Below are 17,974 nucleotides of genomic sequence, written 5' to 3'. Positions count from 1 at the left end.
TGAAATCAGAGAAAGTGTTGCTCACATGTGTGACGGGATAATGCCTGGATGGACAAAGCTATAATTTGTGGGATCTGTAGTTTTTGAAGGGAACAATGAAAATGGTTATCTTGATTAAAGCTCCGAGTTTACTCTCCATTAAAGTGGCAGACATCCAACTTTAATCAGAACAGTATTTAGATTTTGACGAGCCAGACAGATTAAAGAAACCCTTCAGGGGAAAGTGAACAGCTAAAAACAAACACGTTCTATTACAGCTAATGGTTTCATGATGCTGCATTACAATGTGCTGCTGCTGTAAAATCCGCAGATCGTTTTCTTAATTGCTTGTTTTCTCTATATCAGTCAGTTTTACAACACCCTGGGGTTTCTTTAAATTGTTTTGTCAAATAAGCTGAACATTTTCTAATTTAAGCTGCACCATTTTGCAAGAAAAAAAAAAAGACAAACCTCAAGTGATAAACCATTCCCCAGAATAGCAGCCAATAAACTGTCATTGACGGATACAAAGAAAAATGGCTGTAATTCCTCCACAGTTAACGCAATACTTTTGTTAAACCCCTCACTTCAATCCTGTCTTAATTGTTTAAAATCCAGTACCGGTGCTCAAAAACCTATGAAACCTGTAACAGTGACAAGAGAATCGACCTCATCGGTGAACGTGTGTCAAAGTCATTCATGCTAGGAGTGTCGCCTGCTGCTGTAAATCTAACCCAAGCCCTAAAAGCACATGTGATGACGGGTGCGTGACGTAACAGACGTTAAATATGAACGTACGAATGTTTACATCGAATACGAGCATGAGAAGAAGCGCTGCAATGATTTCAACTTCCCGGTGGCTCCAGGGGATTCCAGCTGCTTCTTCCTGGATTTAAAACTGTTTTTCTTCAAACACTGGCTCAGTTTATTAGACATACACACACATACACACACGCGTCAAAAAAATAATCTGGCAACCCACCTTTCCCCCCAAAAAGAAGAGACGAAAACACGAGAATAAGCACTTTTTTAAATACCTTTTTTTGTCTTTAATGTATTTACAAGCTTTAATCTGCTCTGTAGGTCTGAAGTGTTACAAGCATGTCATGTTCAGCGACTCTGGCCATTTGCTTTTTGAAGTTGCTCATTCCATCTGAATGAATCTGGTTTGTTCGTCTACGTTTGTGTGACAGTTCGGACTTGCATCGCTTCTTGAATGCATACCTCTACCTCTCATGAGGTGTATGTACATATCAATGCAGAGCAAGCCAAGGCTCAGGGAGACACTTCTTGGTTATTACAAGATAACCTTTGACCTTGGACAATGTTAATAGTTCCTGTGCATTCAACTCCTCTTTTTTTTTTTTTAATCTTTGCTTCCCCTTCATCCCAAAATAATTTTGCTTTACTCTGTTTTAAACCAAACAGTGTGGAATCCGGGGAGGCTGTTTATTTCACAATTATTATTTTGTTATTATAATTAATTATATTGTTATTTCTGCCGTCTTGTTCTCATTGTGAGCATCTGCAAATGTTAAATAACTTTCATATTTGCAGTCCTTAAAAAAATAATAAATTAAAGAGTCCAGAACCTATGTATCTTTTAAGTCTCTTCTTAAAAAGTAACAAAAGAAAAGTAAGTTAAAATTTAAAAAAAAAATATTTTCTATGTATAATACAGGTATTTAGTGCTTCCACCGTTGGGATCCAAACTCAAAATGGCGGCATGTTTCAGAACCGTACCGCAGAAAAAAATTCCAGCCGTAAACATGTCGTCCTGCCCACGCAGCCATTTTGAAAGTTTGTTCTGCTGCGAGGATACAGTTCTACTAAGTCGCGTCCCCGGGTGTCTCCCTCGTCAATTATCTTCAGACTCCTCCTCTGCCTCGCGCAGCCAGGTGAAGAAGGCCGTGACTGACTTCAGGGCCACGCCTTTGCCCTGCTCCTCGGCCGGGTCTTTGCTCGACTCCCACTTGTAGAAAGCGTCCTCCGAGATGACGTCCTCATCATACAGGCAGTCAAAGAACATCCTTAGGAGGTCTAGAAGACAGACAAATATTCAACTGTCACCTTGTTTGACAAGTTCTTTTCGAAATTAGGTTAAAGTTGAACCCTGTTCCTTTTCATTCTAAAGGAACTAGAAAATAAATTTAAAACCAGCCAGAAGAGAAACAAGACTGATTGAAAAGTTACATTAACACAGTGAAGCCTTCAGGCAGGCAACTTAAACTTAAAGATTAGGCGTATTTTGCTAAATTTAATTCGTTTTTTAGTCGTCAAGACTTGAAACCAGCAAATGAGCACAGAAATTAATCAGGAAACAGTTTACTGAGGTCACAAATACAGTCAGCTGAAGACCATTTCCCCCCCATACACATTCTATATAATCCTGCCTTTTTGCAGCTAGAGAAGATGCCCCCTGCTGGTCATTACAATGAATGCTTGTTAAGGCAATACCAACTTCACCACAGTTCCATTTTTCATGCTGTTTCAGACTTAATCAGAGTCTTATCTTCTGTCACTGCTCTGTTTAGGGTGTATGGAATGGTACAAGACCGTAGGCTTGCAGTTAAAAATATAAAACAAGGTAGATGGAAATAATTTTTTTATGACCGTAGTAGAAAGCTACTGAAGTCTAGTGTTTTGTTCTTGGTCTTGTTTGGTTATCTGTGAGTGTTTGTGCACCTGTGCATGTAGTTTATGAATGCAGCTTTATATGCTTTATCTGACAAAGTGACACTCTAACCTCTTGTCTAAATACAGTCACTACTAGTTTTCATAGAATCAACATAAGCAGTAAAAAAATGTGACCATCTTTTATATACAGTCTATTGCAAACCCTACCTAACCCATGTTGACATAACTGCAAGATATATTTCCTTGAAACACATTATATTCTTATACCTTGAGAACTAAACTGCAGTGAAGTTCTCATCAAGTTTATTTATGCAAATCCTCCAGAGAAACACTGAGACTTTTAGTTCAATCATTCTTTACCTTGGAAACAGCCACTAACTATTAAGAATTTACTTGTAAGAACTCTGTGGTGAGATCAAGTTCTTTAAATGAATAAAAAAAAATGTCTTAATCATTACATGTACAGCCACTTGTAGCCAGTATTTGAGCTCTAATCAGCAATAACAAAAGAGAGGCGCTAGTAAGGAAAGCTAAGAGCAGCAGGTTTTACTAGTTTTATAAACTATGATGCAGAACTTACTTGGAGGCTGATCGAGGGCAACGATCAGCGCCTGAAGTGCATAAAGTGCTTGCAGCTGTCGCTCAGTGTCTGAGTTAAGGTACTTGAGTAATACAGGCAATCTCCTCTGGATCATGGCCGTGTCCACTCGACAATTGGTGTTATCATCTGTACAGCAAAGCAGGAGGCAGAGTGAGTGCATGCTGAGCCGGCCCGCTCGCAATTTGGCAGAGTGTAAATATTGCAATCAGCGGTGGGATTTAAGCAGAACAGAGAAGTGTCTTCTCCAGGTGGTGGAGTGGCTTACCTTTCACTGCTGCCTTACACACAGCTGTCATCAGAGCCCTCAGGAAGGGAGACGAGCTCATCTGTGTTTCATCTAGATTTGCCTGGGAAACGGAGCAGAACTAGCTGTCATTGTCACATGACTCCACTTAGCAGGTAAAAAATACACTGCAACCTCACATAACTTTGCAGCAGCACATGTTTTAACTATGTTTTCCCCTTCAAACCATGTTTGGATTGCGTCCTCTGCTCAAACACTCAACTTCAACCACACCAGGATTATATTATACTCTGTATCAACACGTCACTTAACACCTACTTGTCCGCGAATGATCTGATACTCTGTTCTACTGTTCACCATATTTGCACAGTGTTTGAGTTATTTTCTGACATTTTTAGTAGTGAGTGCAGCTGTACAATGGTAAGTGGCAAATGGGTTGCATTTATGTAGTGCTTTTATCCAGAGAGCTTTGTAATTTCATACACACTGTTTGCTCAAAGCCAGGAGGCATGCTGCTGGTCTGACCATCATGAGTAACTGGGGTCAAGGAATCGAACCACAAACTCTGGTATTGGTGGACTTCTGAGCCCCAGCTGTCCACTTCTGTAGAGTCAGGTACTATAAGAGCAGGCTACATTAAAACAGTTGGCATGGCTTCTGGTTCTATCGTCATTCGAGCTGGCTACCTCAAGCTTGGTCTCCTCAGACATCTTTAACACGTCGTCCTATTCATGTATTAACATAACAGGATAAAGATGAAAACAGGAAAAGTAAGAAAAAAATACAACTGAACAACAATGATGAAGCACCACGAGGTGCAGCGCTCAACATAAGAGAACAGAACAGAAAGACAGTGGAAGGCAGAAAAGTCACAAAAACGTTCAGTCCTTATATTTATGTCTCTTTTTAATTGCACCAAAGGCTGTAAAAAGGCACATTTTCAGAATCCTATATCTAAAAAATTAAAGCGATGGAAGAATAAAAAATGCAAACACCACGTCTGTTCTCATTCCATACTTTTAATTAAAAAAAAAAAAAAAAAAAAAAGCAACACAGCAAACGACGGCCTGCCGCTCCTCCCTGCTTTTAGCCACTCGGTCACACAGTTTGTGTGATGTTTGAGCTCCTGAGTAACGTCGCTTGTCATACCTCCACCCAGTCAAAAATCTGCTCATCACTGGCCATATCCTCCAGGAGGAGTCTCTCCAGATGCTGGCTCATCTCCTCAGGAGACAAGACCCTTTCGGGCAGAGCTGCCTCAGGATTGGAGCTGTCTGACTGAAGAAACTGGAGTTTCTGTTGATGTGAAAATGACAGGAGAGGACAAGAAATGAAAAGGTGATGAAAAGGGGGAAAAAAAAGGTTTTCCTGTTGTCTGTTTACATAGTTTTCTATAGAATTCCTAGGTAACACCTGATGACATCATGCAGATCTCAAAAAACAGCAACACGAGCGATGAGGAAGCAGTGTGAAAATGAAAAAATGAAAATGAAAAAAAATGAAAAAAAATGAAAAAAGCTAAATTTTTGGACCCTAATGTTAACTTCTATCTGACCTAGTGACCAATGAAAGAAATCAAAATGTTGTCAAGTCTGAGCCTGACACTAACCAACCTGTTGTAAGATGAAGGCCTGGACATCCTCTCCCTCTGGAAGAATGTCGGTCCAGTTGAGGCCAGATTCCCTCCATAAAGAACCTACAGTCCTATGGCTCTGTGGAAACACAACAAGACAAAAGTTAAACCTCTCCCCTCACACACATCTTCTTGCATTTTCAACATTTTGAAGGCGAGGATAAGGAGCATAGATACTTACACAGATATATTATTCATTAGTCCCTAATCTTCATTGATTAAATGTTACTGAGGTCATGAGAACAGATAAAAAACAAACAAACAAAAAAAGTAAAAATAATCATAAAAAACAACAATATAACATCTAAGCATTGCTTACCATGTGTTTGCATAGTAAGTGCAGTATTTCAGATATAAGGATCCCAGCTCTTCCCACAGGAAGCAAGGGTTTGCTTAATTCACTGCAAACAGAGACGAAAGAAATTGAAGTATACATGTTTTTCCCCCTGTCACACACAGCTTTGTTTACAGCAAATGTGCAATCAGACCAATTATTTAAACACATGTGCAGATGTAACCCTCATGTTTTTTTTTTTTTTATGTCTGATGGAAGGTAATCTGAGACTAAAGTGTAGATAAATTGGTGGCAGAGGTGAATTTATTTCTGAACAAATGTAGCAAATCTTTCATTTTCAGTTATTTGTACCTAAAGAGCTCTTTCATAGAGAAGCCCCCCTCCTTCAACACAGGGCTGAGCAGCTCAGCCAGGTACAGCCAGATGTGAGGAATGTCGATGGCCATGTCGTCCGCTTGCTCCAGCGTGTCTGCAAACCTGAGAAAACAAAGACAAAGAGAAGACCAAGCAGTGATTAGATGTGACAGTGCTTCAAACTTTATTTCCACTTTAATAAACAATGTTAAAAATACTGCAATGTGCTTTTTAAAGGATATACTTTCACTTTAATGTGTATTTCCATTGCAAGATTGGTCCAAAATTTCAGTGCCAAATAAATCAAATAATAAAAAATGGGTAAGAAGAAAGTAAATAGAAGAGTTCTAGTGATCGATTGAGTATTGGCCACTAAGCAAGTGAACTGACCCTTTGTAGAACTGGGCCTTGGGCACGGTTCCCTGCTGCACCAGCTGGAAGAAGAGCTGGCCCATGTGGTCCCGTGTGATCTGACTGCGCTCTAGGGTCGACTCCACCCCAACGCGCACAAAGATGTGAAGCTGGGAGCCCAAGTCAAGCTCGTCCACACACTGGATAGCCTCCTGCAGAAAATGAAGATATATTGTCAAAACTGATTCAGCTGGAAATTACTGAAAAATTTAAATACTGAAATTTTCCATTCTAGCAATTATAAATCATTAAAATATCAAACACGGTTCATTATCTTACCCTGCTGGTGGATTTAAACTCACACAAATCTTGGTTAAAGCTTACAACATATCTTAAAGGGGTATGAAAAATACAAAATGCATGCTTGCCTTAAAGAAAATAACTTATTTAATCATGAATGAATCTTCTGGAAAGATCACTGTTAATATTCATGTAAAGCAGAAGCTTGCTGATGCGTATTAGAAGTTGTGCACCGTAAACTTCACCTACTGCTCGTGAATGTCATACCTTGTAATCATTTATGTGTAGAAATTCGTCAATAATAGACTTGGACTTCCTCTCGATCCCCTCCTCAGACAGGGCTGGTCTGTCTGGGGTCTGGACCACTGGCTCAGGTTTCACTGTAAACATATAAACACAAGTCCCAACTTTGCCTTTTGGTGGAAAGAACCGATGGCTGCTCTAAAAAGTAAGTTCAACACACCCCACAAATCTTCTTCTTATCTGGATTGAGTTACATAAACACTGACAATCAGGATAAACAGTCACACGAAGGTGGTTGGCAAATAGACAATTATACTCAGGGATTTCTAAACCTAAGCACCATATAGCAGTATAGTGTTAAAAAGTGCAGAATGAATATCTGTGTGTGCTTATAGTGTTTGAAGTTTTCATTCGAATTGAAAAAGTGCTTTATAAATAAAATCTATTTAAAGCCAGGAAGGAAAGCTGGCTGTGCAAGTTAATAGACTCATTACTACTGGCTGATCATTAAACCACAGGAAAATCTGACTACATTAGCCTACAACACCGTAAAGCACATCAAGAGGTGTTAGATGACCTTAGAAATATTGAAGTAAATAATTCAAACTGGTAAGTAGGTTTACTACTTTTATATAAAGTCAACAAGCAAGTATATGGTAATACAACCCTAAAAATGTAAACAGGTTTCTTTTAATACAAAACTACAAATTTTCTATAAAATGCACCAAATCAGGTGTTCCTGAGAATTTAAATTTCCTACCAATGCTCATTTAAAAAGACCTCAGACTCTCTCACTATCTGAGTATCAATGTCCAGGAATGATAGGTATTTGATTGATGGAGCTTTTGTACATGAAATGTACCCTGGTAAGAAGTGGGCTACCTTGTTAACACCAAAAACTCAGGGTTTCGCTTGTTTTCACCTGAAAACTGAATGAAATATGTAAACTGCAGAGGCTGAGCAGTGTTCTCACCAGGCTCCCTGACTCTACTGCGCTCCATCTCCGTTTTGTCCTCCGTGATACTCGGTCTCCGGGGCTCGGCTCCCTCTCGCTCACGGTCTCTTCGCGGCTCCTCTGGGTTCGGACTTTCCAGCAGCTCTTTAGAACTTCCTCCCCTGATGAACGGTCCGGGCCGTGCTGATGGCGCTGCAGAGATTAGTGGCTTGTCACTGCGCTCTCTGCCTGTACTGGCACGACTTTTTGTGAAGGGGGGAGGAAAAAAAAATCAAGTCAAACATGATGTTGCTCAATAAAAGGATATTCGAGAAATCAGCAGACAATCAGGAGGAACAAATAAGAGCTGGAGTTGTTTTTTACCTTCCTAGAGTTCTCCTGGAGTCATATTCTGGGTTCTGGGGAGGTGTAGTGGAGGGCTGAGGTGAGAGTGTCGGCTGCAGTGCAGAGTAACGGTTCAGGCCAGTTGTCCGTGACAGGTCTGTAACAGGAAGAAGAAAAATTCAATTCAATTCAATTCAATTTTATTTATATAGCGCCAAATCACAACATAAGTCGCCTCAAGGCGCTTCATAGATACAGAGAAAAAAACCCAACAATCATATGACCCCCTATGAGCAAGCACTTTGGCAACAGTGGGAAGGAAAAACTCCCTTTTAACAGGAAGAAACCTCCGGAGGAGTGATCACATTTGGTGTTATTAAATCTCAGTTCTATGTATTCCCTACAGCAAAGAAAGACACGGCTCAAAGTGGTCTAACTTACAAAATGATCTTTAATTTTACATATTCCGGAATATGGAGACCCGAACACACTAGCTCAGGTCTGAAGCACAAACAGGAAGCCTAGTTATTCATATAGACGTCACACAAACTTTAAGTTTCGATCAAACACTCTGCTTAGTTTCACTTTCTGCCTGCAGTTACCATGCTCTGCAAAAACATGCAGTTTCCTGTCAGCCTGCGACCTAGTCTCAAAGCTGGCCCTCTCTTATACATAATACAATATAGTCAACAAAATAAGCATTAAAATATATATTTAAATCCCAACAGTGTCAAATCAGCCAGAGTGCTGATTCGACTCAGTCACTATGCAGCATAATCTGTCCATAGCAGCTTTAAAAGTCCAGCCAACCCCCAAACGTATGGATGCCACAATCCACTTCGGCCCTGAAAAGCTTCTGTCACCCACCTATACTTATCATTTCATGGTTTTCATCTGCAGGTCCCACTCTTGTAAACTCCAGAGAGCCTGAGAATTACTGCTCCATTACTCAGCAACTAATGAGCAGACCATTAACTTTAACTACCCAACAACCAAAAGAAATAAAACAGCAGTGGATCAAAAGCTATTCAGATACATAAAGGATATGACAAAATGTAAAATCAAAGCTTTCTTTTATTAGCTTTGAATACTTTTGATTGCAAGTAATTCATAATAAAACATTTATGTTTTGTTTTTTGTTTTGTTTTTTGTGTCCCGTTTGGATCTTTAGCCATCAGAATTGGCTAAAGATCCACCTGTCTTAAGGCCAAGAAAGATGCCAAGCGGATTTATTTTACCAAGTGGATCATCATGGCCTTGCCATATTGGTCCATTTGATTGACCTTTATTATAATTATGAATTTATTTTATTTTCAGTTGCTACAAACGGGACAGGACAGGGAGAAAGAATGAAAGAAAGAGAGGGAGAGAAAGAAAACCAAAGGGGAGAAGAGACGGTGAGAAGGGGGGGAAGAAAGAAAAAAAACAAACAAAAAAAAACAAAACACCTGGGTCACCTGTATGGAGAAAAAAAAACAGAAGAGAAAGCAAACAACAAAGAGCAACATAGTAAAAAAAACAAAACTGCACCATCACAATAAACTAGCTAGCAGTAGATATCAGTAGATACTAAATAATAAACGATATTGTGCAGCACGCAAGATAGACAGCGCACAATGTGCTTTGAGGCAGCAGCCAAGAAAGCTGTAGTCCGCGTCTGTGAATACCCGTGTGTACACCTGTGTGGATCAGCATGCTTGCATTCCAAAGGTTTCTCCATGTAACGATCTGCTAGGGAGTGTGGGGAGCCACAGCCCCGTCCTCCAGGGTATGAAGCAGGTATGGAGGAGATCAAAACTCCAGACATCCAGAGGCCCCCAGAACACAAGAGACCAAGGAAGACCAACAGAGGGGCAGCCGCGCCACTGTCCCAGTAAGAGCTGAGGAGAGTCCCAGATGAGGGCTCACTCAGCAGCCGCGGAGCAGAAGCCAGGGGGAGTTGCAGTGACGCGCCCGTGAGCTCCGCCGGCAGCCAGCTGCGCCTGAGTGACCGAGCCCCAGGCCGAGAGGCCGGGGGCACCCCACCTCCGAAGTGGCCCGAGCGAGCCCCAGGCTCCAGGCCCCGATAAGCGGCCGTCAAGGAGTGAGCCGGTGTGTACCCGGACGCCCACCCCCACACACAAAGAACCACCAACGCACCGACACCTGAGGGAGTCCGCCACTGGCAGGGGAAGTGGTGGTGGGTGGAGATAGGCCTCCAAACCTTGGAGGGCATAAGATGTCCCCAGAGAGGTGGCGTCTGACACCCAACCTGACATATAGACACAGACATACAGGCACACACAGACACAAACATCCATTCCCTCATGCTCTCATATGCACTCACTCCACACTCAACCAACGTGGAGACAGACATAAAGAGACGCTGTACAACGATCACACTCCCCAAGCGTACTCTACGAACTGGGTCTAGGTACCCTTGCTCCTGGAGGGGGGAACTGCACCCAGACCCAGGTGGTGTTACCCTTTTCCCTGCGGTGGGGAGAGGCAGACCGCCCCGACTCCGCAGCAGCAGGGAGGCCCCACACTCCAGACCGCAGTCGGACGGCCAACTCCTCCACCTAGCCCTCCCGCTCCAGCAGGCCGCAGAGAATGGGGGTGAGAGGAGACTCCAAACCTCCCTCCACCCGCTCATTGTAGTGTTGATGCATGTGTGTTCTAAGGTGCAATTAAAACCCAGGAGGGCATGGAGCTACCTGCCAGAGAGCAGCAGGTAAGCGCATGGTCCCTCCTGCTAGCCCTCAATGTCTACGTGTATTTAAAATTGAGAGGTGGGCAACGACGCCAGGGGTGGGGTGTACACCCTGATGGTAATTTGGACTCTGTGTATCGTGCCCACCCCCAAGATCCTATATGTATGTGTAATGAGAGTGTGAGTAATGTGAATGTCTAAGTTGTGGGATAAAATTGAGGCAGAGGCAGCCAGAAGGGGACGGGGGGGGGGGGGGGGGGGGGGGGGTAGCCTCCTCTGCACCCCTGGTGACATACCCCTACTCCAAGGCCCTGCATGTGTGGGTGGTTGTGGTGGAGCGGGAGGGGGGAGGCAGCTGGAGATGGGGAGGGAAGGAAGGGAAGGGCAGGTGACCCCTCCCTGGGGCCTGCTCCCCCGCTGACCCCAGTAGGCACCCCCATACTCCGCGACCCGCCAGGGAAAGGGGGCCCAGGCCCATCCAGACCGGGGCCCAGTGCAGCAGCGCCTCCCGGCCCCAGTGCAGCAGCGCCTCCCGGCCCCACAGAGCTCGGGACAGTCCACCCAACCCCACCACAGAGAAAACTGCACCCACCCCACCATCCACTCTTCTTCCAGACTACATAAGACAATAGACGCCCAGGCTGAGATCTTCCTCCACCTCTCCTGTATCTCCCCCTCCTGCAGAGAGTTCCTGAGGAGAGGAAAGCTCCTGCAAGGTGTGACAATCTCCCCCACCAGTTGAAGAGCCCCCCAGGTGGCTCGACGCACCGGCGGCACCCTGCGCCAGGGATGGGCCCCCATGCACCCACCCGCCCACAACCCTGGCAACACACAAACCAGGACCCAAGGCCCCGAGGCCCGGCCAGGGCCCCAGCCTAGAGACGGAGCGCCCCCAGAACCTCACGCCCATCCCGGACCCACCCAGGGGCAGCCAGGCTACCAGGTCAGTAACCCACGTCCGTCAGCACAGACCCTCCCCTAGCCCCGCTGCACGCAGCCACGAGGAAACAGTCACCCGAGAGCCAAAAGAGCCCCCAACCGGACATGACCGCTACCCCGGGTTGAGCCCCCCAAGGAAGATGCCTCCGGGGAACCCCCCGACGCCCTAAGCTTGTCCCTACCCCCACACCAATCACAACAGTGAAGGTGGGACCAAACTATGACCCCCCACTAGGTGATGGAGCTGATCAAAGGAGCCCAGAGCAATTGATCTGGTGTGGTGGCAGAGGCTGTATCAAGACTAATGTAATCTAATGGATAATTTCTATATTGGTTAGAATTAAGATTATTTTTATTTTTCCAGTTCATGAGGACTGTTTTCTTGGCTATGCATAGGGCAGTGAAAAACATATGGGCGATATTCTTTTCTGAAGTGACATTATCTAAGCTGCCCAACAAACACACTAAGGGGGAGGTTGGAATGTTACATTTCAGACACTTTGATAAGTCTTCACATATCTCGCGCCAAAACTTCTGAACTGGTGGACAGAACCAAAGAGCGTGGATGTAATTGTCTGGTGTATTGCCTTGACAGTGTGAGCAGTTGTTGGAAGATGTAAAGCCCATCTTGAACATCCGATGACCTGTATAGTGCACTCTATGTAGTATTTTGTATTGTATTAATTGCAGACTGGGATTTTTAATCAATTTAAAGGTTTTTAAGCAAATCTGAGACCAGAAGTTTTGGTCTAAGCTGACTGATAAATCTGCTTCCCACTTTGCAATAGGAAGGGATATTGATTCATCTAATTTAGAAAGTGTTCTGTATATTTTAGATAATAATTTGGGGGATTTAAGAGTAAGGAAATGTGCCGCACTTGGTGGTGTTTGTAATTCAACTTGACTGAGGTTAAATTTCTTTTTTACTATGGATTTAATTTGTTGATATTCTAAAAATCTTTTCTTGTTGATCCCATATTGTGCAACTAGTCTGTCAAATGGAATAAATTCTGTTCCCTCTAATATATGTTCTAAGTATTTAATTCCTTTACAACTCCATTCTGGGAAATTAATCATATTATTGTTTTGTAATATGTCAGGGTTATTCCAGATAGGTGTACGTTTGCATGGGATTAATGAAGACTCCGTTATTTTTAGAAACTCCCACCATGCTGTCAGAGAAAAGCTGATGTTGATACTTTTAAAGCATTCATGTCTTTTGATGTTTGAGCTAATAAATAGTAGGTCTGAAATCTCTAGATCCTTGCATAGTGCCTGTTCAACATCTAGCCAGGGCTCATCTAAGAAGGTATGTTTTGACCATTCTGAGATGAACTGAAGCCTGTTGGCTAAGAAGTATTGGTGAAAATTAGGCAGATCATTTATGGTTATTTGAAAGACCTTTCCAGGTCAAACAGCAACACCTTCCCAATTTACCAGGGGGAAAAAGCAACACATTGGGAATCACAGCTACACAGTTTTTCCTGCATACAGGAATGTTTGGCACTCCCCAAAGAGGTTTTATACAAAGAGGATAATACTGTCACTAAATCTAAACTAAACTAAAACTAGGCATTGCTACAGATGGTTACTGAGACATCTGTGTGAAAGTGAACCGATCATGCTGATGCACACTGTCACCCACCAAAGGCCTTGAACTCACAAGCTGAACTTTTTTTAAATATAAATCTCAATTTATGGAGAGAAGTGTTTATGCCTGCAAAGCAATGCTGCTCCTAAGGTTGAATTATTTTGAACTAAAAGTGCTGCGAGTGCATTGCACTGGGGGAGTTTTTGCCCTGAGGACTTTGAGCGCTGTCAACGCCGAGCTTCACAGGATTTGTATAGAAAATTGATGCTTCCTGTGGAGACTGAGCCTAACAGCCACAGGTCAGAGCGTGGAGAGTGTGGAAGAAAGCAGTCTTTGTTTTCAAAAATTTCACACAGTACCTGCTCTTCATGCATCCTGATGCTTTTACTGTGACACATCTGAGCCAGCTGCAGCTACAATCTCACCATCAGACCTGATTTTCGACATTTTTGGGGGGCCAGTCACAAGGCACTGAAGATGTATTTCTTATCATTTCTAATGTTATTCCATCGAGTCTCACTGACAGCCATTTATTGTATTTGAAAGATGTTTGTAAATTGCCAAAACTGACTTAGTGTCAATAAATCAGCAGCTGAAAGCTGAGCGATGCTCCCAACTTTGCCATTTTGGTGTTTTAGTACAACTAATGAGCCTCTGAGACTCGAGATGAAAAGACTGTTATGACGACCACAGTTTGTACAGTGTGCTCGGTTCTGTTTTTCCAAGTTTTGCTAATGATGTTATAGCTTGTTGTGGCATCTTACCTGAGTCGCTGGCTTTGGCTCCTCCGCTGCTGCCCTTCACCCACGTGACTTGAGCCCGTGGGCCGAGCTGGATCTTCTCATCCATCTGAGGCTGCGGGAACACAATAATTCAGAAAAAAAGCTTCACAATCTCTGCCTTTAAGCTGGAGAGGAGCAGTATTTTAAAAGGACAAGGAAGACTGACAGGTATAAGGCCAAAGGAAAAATGTAACGTGAGTGTCAAGTGAGTATCCAGTTAAATGGGGCTGTAAATGACGATAGCACCTAAAATGCTGCCTCTATACCAGACAGCTTCTGGGATATTTGGTTCTCTCTTATAGACTAACAGTTAAAACTGCCAGAGTGCTTCCAGCAGAGGGCGCTCCAAAAATGAACTAACTTCTTTTACCCAGCAATAGTTATAGTTCCATCAGGATGTCAGTATATGCATAACTGAGCATGTAGAGTTATGTAGATGGGAACAGAGGACATTGATGTACTCGGCCCAGTTATGATTATCCTTAAGAGTCATCTTGAGTCTGCGTAAACAGTTATCTTCTGTGTGCAAAAAAAAAAAACACCAGCCAGCTGAAAAGGGGCTTTAACATGAGATGAAAAAAACAAACACATGTTGAATGGAAAACAAACTTGTCACAACATGAAAACCATCCCACAATTTGTTTATATTACAATGCAGAATTGAGAAAGTTCAGCCAAGTCTGAGAATCTGAGAGAACAAAGCAGCCGCACATTACCCACACACCATCAGACCCATTACACAACATGCTGCAACAAAACACTGTCTGTGACAGGTTTCTAATTAGAGCTCATTTCTGATACTTCCATCATCACTGGTGCCTCCTGAATTGACGGATTCACTAACTCACGGGTTTTCAAACCTTTTCTAGCATGCCCTTTTTTTGAAGCCAAATTTTTTTAAACCCATACCCTGCAATTTTGTTTAAAAACTATTAACAAGAATCCAAATTTAATTTTAGTGAGAAACAAAAAGTCTGTACAACAATCTCGTCTATCCTGCCCTCCAAAATTACATTATTTTATCTTAGTTTTCCCACGGTGCTCCAAACTCCTCAGTCTGAGAACAAGTGATTTTGCTAACTGTGAGGAGAAGAACTAATCAACATAATGATGATTTTTCTTTAAAAAAAAAAAAACCTGTTTAGACAGTCTGCTATTTTTAGATCTCACTCTGGAAGTTCTGACCACTTGTTCTGGGTGCTCAAACCTGTGCCGAGAGCAAACATCAATTCTGTTTCAAACTGACCCCAATTTCATGTGAGGGACAGTCATCACTGGTGCTGGCCGCTACACCTCCAGTTATGATTGAACAGTTTTCATTTGATGAGTTCAGGCCAAAGTCATGGTCTCAGGTGAGGAGTGAGACCTGGTGCATGTTCATTTTTAAGAAAAAAAAAAAAGAAACATTCATCGTGTTGTTCACTTTGAATTTGTCCCTCGGGGTGAGACTGTCAGCCAGGAGTTCTAATGTAATGTCCTGAGTGATCTGAGGGGGAGTATTCACAGGAAACAATATGAACTCGATTGTCATTGTATTGGCTAAAAGTGCAAAGAAAACGGATGGATTTTCATGCCCACATCAACAAAATCTTTGCTCACCGGCCAGAGGTGCCTTCCTGCAACACTGCCCACATGCCGAATATGTAAATTCAGTTGAAAGATCATTGTTTTGACATCACAGAGTTTACTAGTCACATAGTGAATTTTGCTGTGTGGGGGGTAAAAAAAACAAACCCCACTATTTGTACGTAAAAACTCCAAGGACTCTATTTCAACGCCACTAGAAATACTTAAATAAATTAAAAATTTAAAAAAAAAACCCAGCAATGGCAGGATGTTGGTCAGGTGACAGACAGATTTTGGAGCATGTGGAAAACCAGGTGGATTGCTGGCTGTGCAGAGCAATAGCTGAACTGAACAGAGAGTCCAGAGTGCAGAGCACTAATCTGAGCAAATAAAAGGTGAAATTGAGAGCAGAGCAGCCAAATTGAATATGTTTCTGTTGTGAGAAATAGAAGAGCTTCAGACTGAGGCCGTGCAATGTGCACAGAGGAGGAGAAAAAGGAGAAAAAGGCTGATCTGTTCACTTGAGCAAAACTCATTTTAACTTTCCAATTAGTTTCTTCTTCTTCTACCATAATTAAATATACATATATATTTATGTTATTAGTTTTGTCATTGTACTTGTTAATAGAATAATAAAACATTTAAAAATCTTTTTGTGTCAGCAGAGAGTTTGGAATTTGAGTATCCTGACAATCCTACAGGTTGAGATGTATCATGATGTTGCAGGCAGTTTCTCTGTAGGAGTTTCTCTTCCAGTAGAAAAAGGGCACTTACAGCATATTGAACATTTCTAAGATTTATTAAAGGTTTTTCTTGTCTTTCCAGCTGGTGGCGCTCTAACTAATGGCTGAAGCTCATCTCAGGCTACGACCAGCATGGGCAGCATGTCTCACCTTGGAGATCTTTGGGATCTTGTTGGGGTCGATGGTCCTGCTGTTCTTCGTCATAGGCACAGTGTTCCAGGTCTCTTCTCTCTGCCCACGCTGATCTCTTTGATCTCGTGGATCTAAGGGGCATAAAGCAGGAAAAATATAGTTCCGTGGGAATTCAGCGACAATTCTGAACATTTTTCATCATTTCAGACACGCATTAAACACATGACGAAATATTATAGGTCATCTGACAGATGGGAGGGGGTAGGGGGGCTTCCTTTCTGCTGCTGGGCACAATAGCATCTCTGCGGGCTATAGGAACAGGAAGTCTGCCTGTATACTTGCAGGCTTCCTGAGTCACTGTAGCTGTGCCGATATGACTCTAAGCCTTAAAGAGGATTTAGACTGCAGGCCTGACCTGACCGCCTCTTGCTGTCCTTGGAGAGCAGCTGCTGGTGCACTTTTCTCTGCTCTTCCTGCTCTTCAATCTTAGCCTCTTTGTGGATCTGCTCAATTGTTTTCGGGCCCTGGTCAGCTCTCCTGGAAACCCAGTTGTGCTGGAAAAGAGAGAAAAAAAAACACCAGATTCATAAAATACACCGAACAGTGTCAGTCAGATATAAACCAACTGAAACAACGACCAGAGCAAATTACCGTATTTCCCTTGTTTTATCATGATACACAGATCAGATCACATATGAGAAGCTGTCAGTCACAAAAGAAAATCACTAATAATTTAATGAGTGACCACACCTGACAGAAGATGTGTTAACAAGGTTTTCAACTTGCGACAGCCCATCATTTGTTATTAATATCTATGTGCGTGTCTATGACGCTGAGGATGAAGGTTTTTGTTTTTAAACAAAGTACCTTCTTGCTCATTTCAATTTCAAATTTGACAGGAACGTAGCACAGCAGGGATTTGAATTTTTCCTCCTTTTCGTATGAGATGCTGACGCTGATGCAAACAACTTGTGTCAGGCTAGAGTTAAGGAGCAATCTCAGCTTAATCAAATGGTAAATGGTAAATGGCCTGTATTTGTATAGCGCTTTTTTCTAGTCCCTAAGGACCCCAAAGCGCTTTACACAACCAATGCAGATGCATCTACAGGAAAAACACAATATCAACCTTAACAGCGACACCACAGATGAGGTTTGATATATGTATAAAGCTGAACTGACAATTCTGTCTCCTTTTCATTAGGCTTTTAAACTCAGGCTACAACAGCTAAACACAAACACAAAAACCCATAAAAGCACCCGTCACTGAGATGCTGGTTCGGTCCAGAGACAGCAGCAAATAACAAGGGGAAAAATAAACCGCATCCCCAAGCTTTACAGGTGGATTTATTACTTGTGAACCTCTTCTTATTTTTACTATGAAGATGTTTTCCAATCAACAACTTCCAATTTCTAAACTAGACATGTTTATAGGTTTTTGACGTCTATGTAATTAAACATCTCAATCTAATCAGTTTATAAAATAAATAAAGCAGTCGATGCACGCAGCTTCTGTACAAGTGTTAAGGATATGTTTTTTAAAAACTGTGTTGCACCTTGTTAGCAAGTCAGTATCACTGGGAATGGTTTATACCCCACTTCCTGTTAACTGATTT

At 42.5% G+C, this 17,974-nt stretch overlaps 1 protein-coding gene across 7 annotated transcripts in view; it reads right to left on the bottom strand.

The window, feature by feature from the left end:
- Positions 1 to 1,001: 1,001 nt before the first annotated feature.
- eif4g3a (eukaryotic translation initiation factor 4 gamma, 3a) overlaps positions 1,002 to 17,974 on the bottom strand; it is a 72,716-nt gene continuing 55,743 nt past the window's right edge. For all 7 annotated transcript variants that reach the window (XM_080890595.1, XM_080890598.1, XM_080890600.1 and 4 more), the window contains 14 exons: positions 16,777 to 16,915; positions 16,380 to 16,492; positions 13,903 to 13,993; positions 7,956 to 8,073; positions 7,611 to 7,834; positions 6,662 to 6,774; positions 6,134 to 6,306; positions 5,741 to 5,866; positions 5,414 to 5,495; positions 5,075 to 5,173; positions 4,611 to 4,757; positions 3,483 to 3,564; positions 3,197 to 3,343; positions 1,002 to 2,019 (listed from right to left, as the gene is read on the bottom strand). In XM_080890595.1, the coding sequence (XP_080746721.1) occupies positions 1,838 to 2,019; positions 3,197 to 3,343; positions 3,483 to 3,564; positions 4,611 to 4,757; positions 5,075 to 5,173; positions 5,414 to 5,495; positions 5,741 to 5,866; positions 6,134 to 6,306; positions 6,662 to 6,774; positions 7,611 to 7,834; positions 7,956 to 8,073; positions 13,903 to 13,993; positions 16,380 to 16,492; positions 16,777 to 16,915 (1,836 nt within the window). In that variant the 3' untranslated portion in view covers positions 1,002 to 1,837. The remainder of the gene's footprint in view (positions 2,020 to 3,196; positions 3,344 to 3,482; positions 3,565 to 4,610; positions 4,758 to 5,074; positions 5,174 to 5,413; positions 5,496 to 5,740; positions 5,867 to 6,133; positions 6,307 to 6,661; positions 6,775 to 7,610; positions 7,835 to 7,955; positions 8,074 to 13,902; positions 13,994 to 16,379; positions 16,493 to 16,776; positions 16,916 to 17,974) is intronic.

This window comes from Rhamphochromis sp. 'chilingali' (assembly GCF_963969265.1).
Source record: "Rhamphochromis sp. 'chilingali' genome assembly, chromosome: 9".
In the NCBI taxonomy this organism is placed as follows: domain Eukaryota; kingdom Metazoa; phylum Chordata; class Actinopteri; order Cichliformes; family Cichlidae; genus Rhamphochromis; species Rhamphochromis sp. 'chilingali'.
This window is presented reverse-complemented; position numbering and strand designations above follow the sequence as displayed.